Source organism: Scyliorhinus torazame, chromosome 9, assembly GCF_047496885.1.
Source record: "Scyliorhinus torazame isolate Kashiwa2021f chromosome 9, sScyTor2.1, whole genome shotgun sequence".
Taxonomy (NCBI): Eukaryota; Metazoa; Chordata; class Chondrichthyes; order Carcharhiniformes; family Scyliorhinidae; genus Scyliorhinus; species Scyliorhinus torazame.
This window is the reverse complement of record NC_092715.1, coordinates 196,917,225-196,930,105: the sequence shown is the minus strand read 5'-3', so window position 1 is coordinate 196,930,105 and position 12,881 is coordinate 196,917,225. Positions and strand designations below refer to the sequence as shown.

The following is a 12,881-nucleotide window of genomic DNA, read 5'->3' as shown; positions in this document are numbered from 1 at the left end:
AGTATGGCATTAATTAGTCACGTGTGACAGGTCATCCGAGTGGGATCCGTGGATCCTCAACTCTGCGCCGTACGCCAACTTCTACATTGGTGACAGATTTGTACTCGGTCACTCTCGTAACCTCCAGGGTCTGGTCCTCTTACGGGGTGAGGACTCTGATGTCCGGTGCCCTACCGCCTGTCTGGGACCTCTCCCGTCTGCTGTGGGTCAACTTCTCTTGCAGGGTCACAGGGGACATCGTTGGCTGCACGTATCGTTCATCGCAGGGGTGGGGGCTGAGGAGTTGGCCAGTATGAGTGAGACCCCAGGGGGTAACAGGGCATCCCCTTTGGCCTCGACTGCGTCCAATAATCTGTCCAGGTTGGCATCCCCGAATCATAGGGTTGGTCTTCTCGGAGGCATGGCTGCGAGCGGAGTGGGGTTGGCTGTGCAGGATCAGTTTAAGTGTTGCTCTCCCCCAGTGCAGGGCTGGCGAGCGCAGTCCCGAGAATCAGCCAGCGAGACCGTCATTTGCGGCATGAAGCCAGAGGGGCCTCGTTAGGTGGACCAATTAACGCAGTTCCTGCTCACTATCACACTTAGAAATGTTTTGGTTAAATCGTGCCCCTTTGGAATCAAACGCTTCAAGTATTTTCTCATCTTGAATTAAAGGGCTTTAGGATCATGTGAGCAGACTCACTCATCAACCTTCCATCTTTTCAGAAAACAGACTGCTTTTTTGGCCTGTAGCTCTTCGGTGGCCATTCAAGTTTGACAACTAAGCCCACACTGTGCAATAGTATTGAAGTCATCTCAAAAAGTGAAGCAAAGAAATTTTCAGTATGAAAGAACTTTCTAAATGAAAGAAAGACAGAATATTCCAGAATGCTGGAAATCGGAAATTAAAAATTAGAACATGCTGCAAGGTGGTCTGGCAGCATTTGTGGAGAGAAATAGAGTTAATGTGCTGGGTCACAATGACCCTTCAGTTCTGATGAACCTGAAACATTAACTCCTGTTTCTATCCGCAGATGCTGTTTGACTTTGTTTGAATTGGATCTAATCCAATTTGCAGAATCACAGAACTGTTACGGCGCAGAAGTAGCCATTTGGCCCATCGTGTCTGCACCGGCTCTCCAAATGAGCATCATGGATTAGTACCATTCTTCTGCCATTCCCCATACACTGCGCATTGTTTCTGTTCAACTAAACATCAATGCCCTCCCGAATGCCTCGATTGAACTTGCCTCCACCACACTTGCAGGCAATGCATTCCAGACCCGAACTACTCATTATTGTGAAAAAGATTTTTCTCACATTTATTTCTTTTGCAAATCGCTTTACATTTGTGTCCTCCCGTTCCTGGTCCTTTTACAAACGCAAAGTATCTCATCTACTCTGTCTAGCCCTCTTCATGATTTTGAACATCACTATCAAATCTCCTCAGCCCTTTTCGCTCCAAAGGGAACCGTTCGCAACCTCTCTCCTATCTATCCTCATAACTGAAGTTTCTCATCCCTGGAATCATTCTTGTAAACCTTTCCTGCGTTCTCTCAACGCGTTCACATCCTTCCTATAGTGTGCCGCCCAGAACTGTACACAATACTCCAGCTGAGGTCTACCTAGGGTCTTGTACAAATTCAGCATAATCTCCTCTGGGAGGGAGGCAACAAATAATACACACATATGCATAAGTTAATAGAGCACTTGAAATGTAAATAGTAACATATGCCTAAATGCAACAGGTTTTACACCAAAACTAGCAGTCTAGGATTGTTCAATCGAAATTTAGCCACATGGGAAAGCTTGAGTAAATGCAACAAGAGGTTAACAGATTAGACAAAAATCTATTCAGGCAGAGAAAAGTTAGATGCAGCAATGTGACTAAGAATTGTATTGTCTATTCCGTCTATATTTATGTAGCAATTTTATTAACAGGGGACCTTGTTAGGTGGACCAATTAACGTTTTATTAACAAACCTACAAACGATACCCCATAGTTCTCCTTTGAGATTTTCCTATTTTCTATTCATGTACTTTAAGCTAACTCTCTTGGAATCATCCTCATTGATAGCTCCTCAGAAGAAAATGCAGAATTAACAGGCTTTGCTGTCTGGTACTGTAGTTGCCCATTTCGGAGCAGTCAATGGCAACCTTACAAACGACTAGTTCTACATTTAGTTTTCGGGGTAATTATGAAAAGGTCTATACTCGATATTTACGTATATGGACACCACAGTAAAAAGAATTATAATCAAACGTTTTAAACATTATTGCATCACTCCAAGTGTTGAAAAGTTATTTCAGTCACCTCTCAAGCTACAATGTAGAAAAGAACATGACAGCAAACAATGTGGAGACTCCATGTCTTTTACACGAGCAGAACTTAATGCAATAGCAGCATATACTAAAAATCTAGCTTCTGATTATTTTATTTGGATAAGAAATTCTATGAACCTGCCTTCATCTCACAGTATATGCATGGAATAGAATACAACCACACATGTAATACTGCCGTATCATTTTATAACTGGTATTAAAAAAGCCAAGTTCAAGAACATTCTTGCAAGCTCGCCATCCTGACTTGGAAATGTGTCACCGTTCCTTCACTGTCAAAATGTTTGAACTCCCTCTCTAACAGCACTGTAGGTGTACCACACCACATGGACTGCAACGGTCCAAGGTCGAAGCTCCCAACCACCTCTCAAGGGCAATTAGGGATGGGCAACAATTGCTGGTCTAGCCAGCGCCGTCCACATCTCGTAAACATTAATTTTAAAATAGCGAAAAAGTGTTAAACAAACACAACCCATGGAGCAATAATACGCAGCACCACTCACCACACTTTGCACATGTTCTTTAATTAAACACCTGGATCAGGCTTTCTTTAAACTAAAACATGTATAGATATTCACTTTGACAGTTACCACTGAACAAAATAATAAAATGCACTCGGCTTAATTACTAGAAATAATTAACTTTTAAGCAACATTGAAGTTTCACAAGACACTTACGAGCACGATCTACCCGAATGTTCCAGTTCCGTAGCGAGCACATTTAGACGGGTGTTTCCGCGTGTTCAAAGTGCCGAGAAACACCACACTATCGAACACCCAATTGGTAACTATGGGGCCTCAGTGGGGATAATTCCAACAAGGCCGCACTTAGTCCTGTTTTCTGCACTGAGGAGCTCCAGGTGCCAGGGTGGCAGTGCCAAGGTTCTCGGGCTGCCCAGAGTGCAAGAGCCTGGGGACCGCTGATCCCCTGGGAGACCCCCCCCAATGAGTGCTGTTCTGTGTGCACCCCATTTGTGGAGACCAGGACTGAGCGGCACTCACCCATGATCTCCAAGGCAAGGGGTGTTAGATCCCATTGCCTTCGATAGATTATGGATGTGCATATTAGAATGAGACTAGATGTCTCACTCCAATATGCAGATTTGCTAAAAAGTGATTCACACCGTTAATTTTCTCAATAACTCATGCACAAAACATAATTAAAGCTTTCAGCACAAATTAACATATGAACACAGTTGATGCAAGAAAATTAGATATTTATTTATTTGCTTTTAATTAGCTCATTGCAATACTAACCTTCTTCCGCAATGAGTATTTAATGATCTCTCTACATCAGACAGGGTTCTGTTCTCATCTTCATCTGACTCATTGCCTTCAGAATGGAGGTCTTCCATTATAGATCTCAATGGACCTGTTCAAAAACAAAGGCAAGGAACTTCACAGAATTGTTACAACGCAAGGAGCCATTTGGATGCTGGCAGTTGGACTCCAGGAGAAGCCGAGACTATTTTACGATAGGAGGTATTACATTACAATCATATTCAGTCCTTACACATTCCCACATATACATTTTCCACAGGGTCAACCTTTCGAAATTAAGAACAGAGATGTTGGTCAATTTGTTCTTCCTTTTTTTTGTTATTTATTCTTCCATGGGATTTGGACATCACTGGTAAGGCCAGCATTTGTTACCCATCCTTAATTGCTCTTGAACTGCATGGCCTACCGCATCACTTTGAAGGATAGTTAAGAGTGAACCACATTGCTGTGGATCTGGAGTCACCTGTAGGCCAGGTAAGGATGGCAGATTTCCTTCCCTAAAGGGCATTAGTGAATCAGATGAGTTTTTATGACAATTGACAATGGTTCCATGGTCAATATTATTGAGACTAGCTTTACAATTAATTGAATTTAAATTCCACCAGCTACCATGGTGGGATTTGACCCCTCACCCCCAGAGCACTGGTCTGGGCCCCTGGATTACCAGTCTGGTGACATTACCAGAACACCATCTTCCCCCTTCCTCTACCATGGTTCATCAAGCCAAGAGGCACAAATACACCTGCAGCCCTTATTCCAGTTAATTCAGCACAGAGTGGGGAATTGAACATGGTTTTAACCTTTGCACTGCACTTGGAAACACTTAACCCATGAGTGAAACCTGGAAATTTGAAAAAAAATGAAACTACAACGATAATTCTCAAGTTTACTGCATGACTGGGCAGCATGGTGGCACAGTGAGTAGCACTGCTGCCTCACGGTGCCGAGGTCCCAGGTTCGATCCCGGCTCTGGGTCACTGTCCGTGTGGAGTTTGCACAGTCTCCCCGTGTTTGCGTGGGTTTCACCCCCACAACCCAAAGATGTGCAAGATAGGTGGATTGGCTACACTAAATTGCCCCTTAATTAGAAAAAAATAATTGGGTACTCTAAATTTATATTAAAAAAAGGTTTACTGCATGACACATCATACAATTAATCGCTTAGATACACAACATGAATTTGTTCCATACCAGCTATTCCTTTCAGATAGAATTTTAAAAAGTCAGCCTGATTGTGATTAACCGATAAACAAATATATGAAAATTTGGAATTCTTGAAATAATTAGTAATTTTATGCACATTCACTGCAGTTCAAGCAACAAAACATCATGATCAATTTCAGTGCCCAATGAGTTGTTTTGTTTCTTTTCTCATCTCTTCCCAGCAGTAGTGGAGGATTAAGGCGGCTAAACAACAGGACAGATTTGCACAGGCCCATCTCTAGGCACAGAAGATAAATTTGGTTAGAAGAGAGTTTAGAATGGAATCCAAATATTAACAGACAACAAGAATTTTTGATTCACATCTTGTTTCAATTCTGAGTTACATTGATCATACTGGTAGCACGCAGAGTCAAACACTGTTGATTTAACATATATAAGCAATTGAACAGGTACTACAGGCAAGTTTACAAAAATGTTGCACTGGGATAGTAGTCTATGGTGACATCCTTCAGATGAGGCATTAATGGCCATCACAGGTTCCTTGGCACTATTCAGAAACAGGGAGATCTCAGTCCTGGCCTAAACAACCAAAATAGACCACCTTATTAATGAGAGTGTGTGTTTTCAAATGGGAATATTTCCAAATGAAGCTCATCATAAAAAGAGTGCAAACATTGGGAAATAGGTGCAGAGGGAGATGGAAGCACTGTTTATTTTCCCTTTAAACTTGTAGCGGTTCATAAAAGTTCACGGCAATGCACACTGAATATATTGGGCAGTGTTTTGGTGCATAGCGCAAGTCAATGTGCAAAAAAAACTGAGCTAAAAAAAATGTCAAAAGTATCAACTTGGGAGAAGCAGAGGTCTACCTAGACTGCATGTGGAAGTTTGTGGACAGCAAAATTGTCCCGAACAAACATGGTAGATGTCTCCATTTATAATCTCACCAGCTCAGTGTCAGAGCTGGAGTGCAAGTTGGATGCTCTGACAGAAAGGAGAAGTATCTGCCCAATTTGTTCCAGACCTTTGTCACACCTTAGAGAGATGCAGGATAAAAATTAGATAAGAGTGTGCAGAGAAAGAAAAGCCTAGGTGGATAGGAAACAAGGCTCCAAAGAAACTGATCCTAACCAACAGTACAATGTTCTTGGTATCTTGAGGATAAAGGTTAAAATTATAGGAACAAGTATAACATGGACTACGACACCCTGAAGCTTTGCTAACTTGGTCGATGTTTAATGTGGCATTTGTAGGGGATTCAAAAATTAGGGGACAAATTACATCTTCTGTCAGCATATTTGAGAGCTTCACATTGTATGGTGACTACGTTGTGCCAACAGGTAGAAACAATGTAGGCAAGGACTGTTGTTCTTGCATAAACAGCAGTTACAAAGTAATTCTTCATATGTAAAGCAATTTAAGGTATTTTGCAACATAAAACGGCATATAAATAAATGCTAATTTTAAAACCAAATCTCCTAGTGGCTGATAAACAGATATTCAAATAAGCCACAATTGCGCATTTACATTAAAAATGCCCAGTTTAATAAAAACTGGGAGCAGCTGGTGTTACTCCTTCCCTCATGCGCCATATATTATGCCTAATTTACTATATGCCATTACTGCGACTGTTCACCGACTGTTAAATATTGGCATAACTTAAATTTAAAAGTGAAATAACATTTTACCTCAAACAATGCAATGTAGTGAGGAAGGACATATATCATTTGCTAATTTTGTATAGAACCTGGAGAATGACACCTGGTTACAGAACAAGTGACTCTCACGAAGTTCAAGTATGATTGAACCCAACTTGTCCAATTCATTTTGTTACAATTCTATTCTGCCATGCGCTCCTCTTATCCACCTAATTTCCCTGTAAAATTCCATGCAGAGCAGCCCAAGTTGTACTGCCCAAACACTTTCCCCTTATTCCGTGAAGTCTTCTTTCATAGACTTTAAACTATTTGCCTGTGTGGGCCACCGTAACCAGATACTTATTAAAATTTAAACATTCTGTGCAATCGTTGAAGGAGAATTCATAAAAAAATTGAAACTGTCAAGTGGAGCCAAACTAATGTGAAAACGGTGCCTCCTTAAAGAGTGGGGAATCAGCTCAGCAGTAGGACACTTGCTTTAATTGAGAGATTTAAGATTCACTCCATAGCGCATGTAAATAGGGACATTCAGTTAGTATCACAGGAGCACATGATCACTGCCACCAGCTTTCTGATGAGATGTGCTGAATTTTAAAAAAACATTGAAGAGTGAGAAGTCCTTCTGATAAGCTGGCCAGTATTCATCTCAACCAATAACCAGCAAAGAAAATCAGAACAATTGGCCATTTTTGTCATTTGCTTCTTGCTCAACGGATATCTGCAAATTGGTTCCCACATTTGACAAGGATTAGTGAAGTTTTGAAAAACAGCTAAAGAACTGCCCAATTTAGTCCTAAGCGCTAGCCTTTTTCCCCATAACTGCAAATTCTCAAGGACACATCCAATTGTCCTGTAAATTTCTGAAGGAATTTGATTCCACTATCCTTTTATCAATTGTTCAATATTATGTCAAACATCTGAAAAAAAATAGAACATAGAACATACAGTGCAGAAGGAGGCCATTCGGCCCATCGAGTCTGCACCGACCCACTTAAGCCCTCACCTTCCACCCTATCCCCGTAACCCAATAACCCCTCCTAACCTTTTTGGTCACTCAGGGCAATTTATCATGGCCAATCCACCTAACCTGCACGTCTTTGGACTGGGGGAGGAAACCGGAGCACCCAGAGGAAACCCACGCAGACACGGGGAGAACGTGCAGACTCCGCACAGACAGTGACCCAGCTGGGAATCGAACTTGGGACCCTGGCGCTGTGAAGCCACAGTGCTAGCCACTTGTGCTACCGTGCTTCCCAATTCTCTCCCATTTCCCCCTCATACTTTTTCCAATTAATTTGAATGTGATGTACGACTACCTACCCACTTGGCAGAGAACAGTTTCTCCATACTTGTTCTAACAAAACCTCTCAATATTGAATATCTCCATTAGGTCTCTCTTTTACATGCTCTCATATTTTTAAAAATAAATTTATGTACCCAATTCATTTTCCCCCCCACAATTAAGGGGCAATTTAGCGTGACCAATCCACCTAGCCTGCACATCTTTGGGTTGTAGGGGCAAAACCCATGCAAACACGGGGAGAATGTGCAAACTCCACATGGACAGTGACCCAGAGCCGAGATCGAACCTGGGACCTTGGCGCCGTGAGGCTAACCCACTGCGCCACACTCACATGCTCTCATTTAAAGAGAACTATTTCATTTTCTCAAATCTCTCCACAACTCTGGTATAATTCTGGCAGATTCCTCTGTACACTCTTCAAGGCCTGGTCATTCTCCTGATGTGTAATGTCGAGAAACACAATATTCCAGCTGAGGCCTTTTCAGTGATTTGTGTAGGTTTAGCACAAATTTGTCTCAATTATTTGCAAAGCACTTCAGGTAATGCAGATGTAAAATTCAGTATAGAAGCAAAAAACCTTAATTCCAGGACAGAAAAAGACTAGTACATGATTTACTGGCTGCATCGAAGCAAAGCATTAATGTGTGAGGAATACTACAGTTAAGAATGATTTAAATGCAATAAGCTGGGGTTGGCAAAAGGGGAAATGAGGAGGAAAACTAGACCCAGATCAAAAAGTGGAAGACATGCAACAGGCAGGTACAAATATTGAAGAGGTACACAAGACGGGAAATGAGGAGACTAAATGAGCCAAATACAAAAAAAATGGTGACAAACACTTTGGGACACACCAAGAACACGAAAGGCATAGAGGCACGAGAAGAAAGATGCCCAAAACGAAAACTGCTGTGGTAATACGGACATATGGCTGATCCTAGAGAATGGCAACGTAAACAACGAGCAGTACAGTGCTCAGGAAAAAGAAGAGTAAGGAGCGAAAGAGGTGCTTTGGGCACTTTTAAACTCTGGTACTCTTGAAAAAGGATCCTGGAAGTTACAGAATTAACCACATTTTCTGGACATCCTCAGTGCTAAAAAGACAAATTGATATTCACGCCATGCCTCGACTTGCTCCAGAGGTGTCTCTTTGACAATGGAATCAGGGAAAATATAAAATGCTTCAACAAAATATGAAAGCGACAGAACAATGACAGATGAAATTGCTAAGTACCATACACAGATCACACTGAGCACAGTGTTCAGTTCTGGTAATACACTGAAGCCCTGGTGCCAACCGAACGACCAAGACTGTTGTCCCTTTATTTAAGAAGGGTAGCAAGGATAATCCAGGGAACTACAGGCCAGTGAGTCTTACGTCAGTGGTAGGGAAATTACTGGAGAGAATTCTTCGAGAAAGGATCTACTCACATTTGGAAGCAAATGGACATATTAGCGAGAGGCAGCATGTTTTTGTGAAGGGGAGGTTGTGTCTCACTAACTTGTAGAGTTTTTCAAAGAGGTCACAAAGATGATTGATGCAGGTAGGGCAGTGGATGTTGTCTATATGGACTTCAGTAAGGCCTTTGACAAGGTCCCTCATGGTAGACTAGTACAAAAGGTGAAGTCACACAGGATCAGGGGTGAGCTGGCAAGGTGGATACAGAACTGGCTAGGTCATAGAAGGCAGAGAGTAGCAATGGAAGGATGCTTTTCTAATTGGAGGGCTGTGACTAGTGGTGTTCTGCAGGGATCAGTGCTGGGACCTTTGCTGTTCGTAGTATGTATAAATGATTTGGGGGAAAATGTAACTGGTCTGAATAGTAAGTTTGCAGACGACACAAAGGTTAATGGAATTGCAGATAGCAGGACTGTCAAGAGGATACAGCAGGATTTAGATAGTTTTGAGACTTGGGCGGAGAGATGGCAGATGGAGTTTAATCCAGACAAATGTGAGGTAATGCATTTTGGAAGGTCTAATGCAGGTAGGGAATATACAGTGAATGGTAGAAGCCTCAAGAGTATTGACAGTCAGAGAGATCTAGGTGTACAGGTCCACAGGTCGCTGAAAGGGGCAACACAGGTGGAGAAGGTAGTCAAGAAGGCATACAGCATGCTTGCCTTCATTGGCCGGGGCATTGAGTATAAGAATTAGCAAGCCATGTTGTAGCTGTATAGAACCTTAGTTAGGCCACACTTGGGAGTATAGTGTTCAATTCTGGTCGCCATACAATCAGAAGGATGTGGAGGCTTTAGAGAGGGTGCAGAAGAGATTTACCAGGATGTTGCCTGGTATGGAGGGCATTAGCGATGAGGAGCGGTTGAATAAACTCGGTTTGTTCTCACTGGAACGAAGGAGGTTGAGGGGAGACCTGATAGAGGTCTACAAAACTATGAGGGGCATAGACAGAGTGGATAGTTAGAGGCTTTTCTCCAGGGTAGAGGGGTCAATTACTAGGGGGCATAGGTTTAAGGTGCGAGGGGCAAGGTTTAGAGGAGATGTACGAGGCATGTTTTCTACACAGAGGGTAGTGGGTGCCTGGAACTCGCTGCCGGAGGAGGGGGTGGAAGCAGGGACAATAGTGACATTTAAGGGGCATCTTGACAAATACATGAATAGGATGGGAATAGAGGGATATGGACGCAGGATGTGCAGAAGTTTTTAGTTTAGACAGGCAGCATGGTCGGCACAGGCTTAGAGGGCCGAAAGGCCTGTTCCTGTGCTGTACTTTTCTTTGTTCTTTGACTAACTTACTGCATTAGAGGACTTGAGGACGGAGGGGAAAACTGTGAAAGTGAATTTTTTGCTCTCGAGTTAACATTAAAAAAAAAAAATTCTTTATTCTCCTCCTTTTTCACATCTTCTCCCAAATTTACACCCACCAACAATAAACAATAATCATTAACAAATATGTCAATACCCATATCAATAACAACGATCCCATCCTCCCACCAAACCCAAAACATTCACCCACATGTTCACATAAACAAATGACAAAATGGAATCAGGAATCACCCATAGCCACTATTAACACACACAGCCCCCTCCCCCCAACCCTCCCACCCACCCCCCAACTAATGTTCGATGTTATCCAGTTCTTGAAAGCGCATAATGAATAATGCCCATGAATTTAGAACCCTTCTATCCTTCCCCTCAGTTCAAAACTTAACCTCCTCAAGAGTCAAGAATTCCAACAGATCCCCCCCGCCACGCCAGGGCACAGGGTGGAGAGGTTGCTCTCCAACCCATCAGGATCTGTCTTCGGGTGATCAACGAGGTGAAGGCTACAACATCTGCCTCCGCACCCGTTTCCAACCCTGGCTGGTCCGACACCCCGAATATGGCCTCCAGGGGGCCGGGGTCCAGTTTCACGTGCACCACTTTAGAAATGATCCGAAAAACCTCCTTCCAGTAATCCTCTAGCTTTGGACAGGACCAAAACATATGAACGTGATTAGCAGGGCCACCCCCGGCAACGTTCTCACACATCTTCTACTCTTTCAAAGAATCGGCTCATCCTCACCCTCGAGGTGTGCTCTGTATACCACCTTCAGCTGGATCAGCCCCAATCTTGCGCACGAGGTGGAGGCATTCACTCTCCGGAGCACCTCACACCAGAACCCCTCCTCCATATCCTCTCCCAACTCTTACTCCCACTTTGCTTTGATCCCTTCCAGTGGTGCCCTCTCCTCTTCCAAAATTGCTCCGTAAACCGCTGACAGTACCCCCTTCTCCAGTCCCCCTGTCGTCAGCACCTCCTCCAGCAATGTGGAGGCTGGCTCCTCCGGGAAGCTCTGGATCTCCTTCCTGGCAAAATCTCGAACCTGCATGCATCTAAACATTTCCCCCTGCTCCAGCCCATACTTCGCTTCCAGCTCCTTCAATCCTGCAAACTGACCCCTAAGAAACAACTCTTTCAGTGTCTTAATCCCCTTCTCCTCCCATTTCCGAAAATTTCCATCCCACCTCCCTGGCTTAAATCTGTGGTTCCCCCGAATCTGCATTTCCCTTGACCCTGCCCCCAACCCAAAATGTTGGCGAAACTGCGTCCAACTTCTCAATGAAGCCATTATTACCGGACTCCCCGAGTACTTCCCTGGGGCTATCGGGAGCGGCGCTGTTACTCGTGCTTTCAATCCCGACCCCCTGCACAAACTCTCCTCCATTCTGACCCACTGGGAATCAACCCCTCTTACCCAGTTCCGCACCTTCTCCACATTCGCCGCCCAGTAGTAATACATCAGGTTCGGAAGACCCAAACCCCCTGCCTGCCTTCCCCTCTGTAGTAGCACCTTTCTAACTCAGGCCACCTTCTCTCCCCATACGAATGACGTAATCCTTCCCTCAATCTATCGGAAAAAAGCATTAGGCAGGAAAATCGGCTGGCATTGAAAAATAACAGAAATCGTGGCAACACGTTCATTTTAACTGCCTGTACCTGACCCGCCACTGACAGAGGGAGACTATCCCACCTTGCCAGTTCCGCTTTCACTCTCCCCACCAAACTAGAAATGTTGTACCTGCGGAGACCCCCCCCTCCCCACTCCCGGGCAACCGGCACCCCCAGGTACCTGAAGCGAGTCCCTGCCCTGCGGAATGGCATCCCTGCCCCCACACCCGGCCGAGATACCACAAAATACTCACTCTCGTCTAGATTCAGCTTGTACCCAGAGAAAGACCCAAATACTCGAAGCAGCTCCAATATTCCCCCTATCGACACACTCGGCTCTGACAGGTATAACAGCAAGTCATCGGCATATAACGACACCCTATTCTCTACCCCCCCCCCCCCCCCCCCCCCCCACCGCACTATTCCTTTCCATACCCCCGAACTTCTTAATGGGATGGCCAACGGCTCAATCGCGAGTGCAAACAGCAGGGGGGGACATGGGACATCCCTGCCTAGTCCCACGGTGGAGAGAAAAGTATCTCGAGCTGATGTTGTTTGTGCGGACACTCGCCCTCGGCACCTTGTATAGTAGCTTTACCCAATTCACAAATTTTGGTCCAATCCCAAACCGCTCAAGAACTGCCATCAAGTATCACCATTCTACCCGGTCGAACGACTTCTCAGCGTCCAGTGCCACAACCACCTCTGTTTCCTTCCCCTCTGCCGGTGTCATAACGACGTTCAATACCGTTCTAATGTTTGAAAAGAGCTG

The 12,881-nt window shown here is 44.1% G+C and overlaps 1 protein-coding gene across 3 annotated transcripts in view; it reads right to left on the bottom strand.

Moving 5' to 3' along the window:
- Positions 1-12,881, bottom strand: part of mllt3 (MLLT3 super elongation complex subunit) — a 187,169-nt gene that overhangs the window by 49,269 nt on the left and 125,019 nt on the right. For all 3 annotated transcript variants that reach the window (XM_072516933.1, XM_072516934.1, XM_072516935.1), the window contains exon 7: positions 3,573-3,687. In XM_072516933.1, the coding sequence (XP_072373034.1) occupies positions 3,573-3,687 (115 nt within the window). The remainder of the gene's footprint in view (positions 1-3,572; positions 3,688-12,881) is intronic.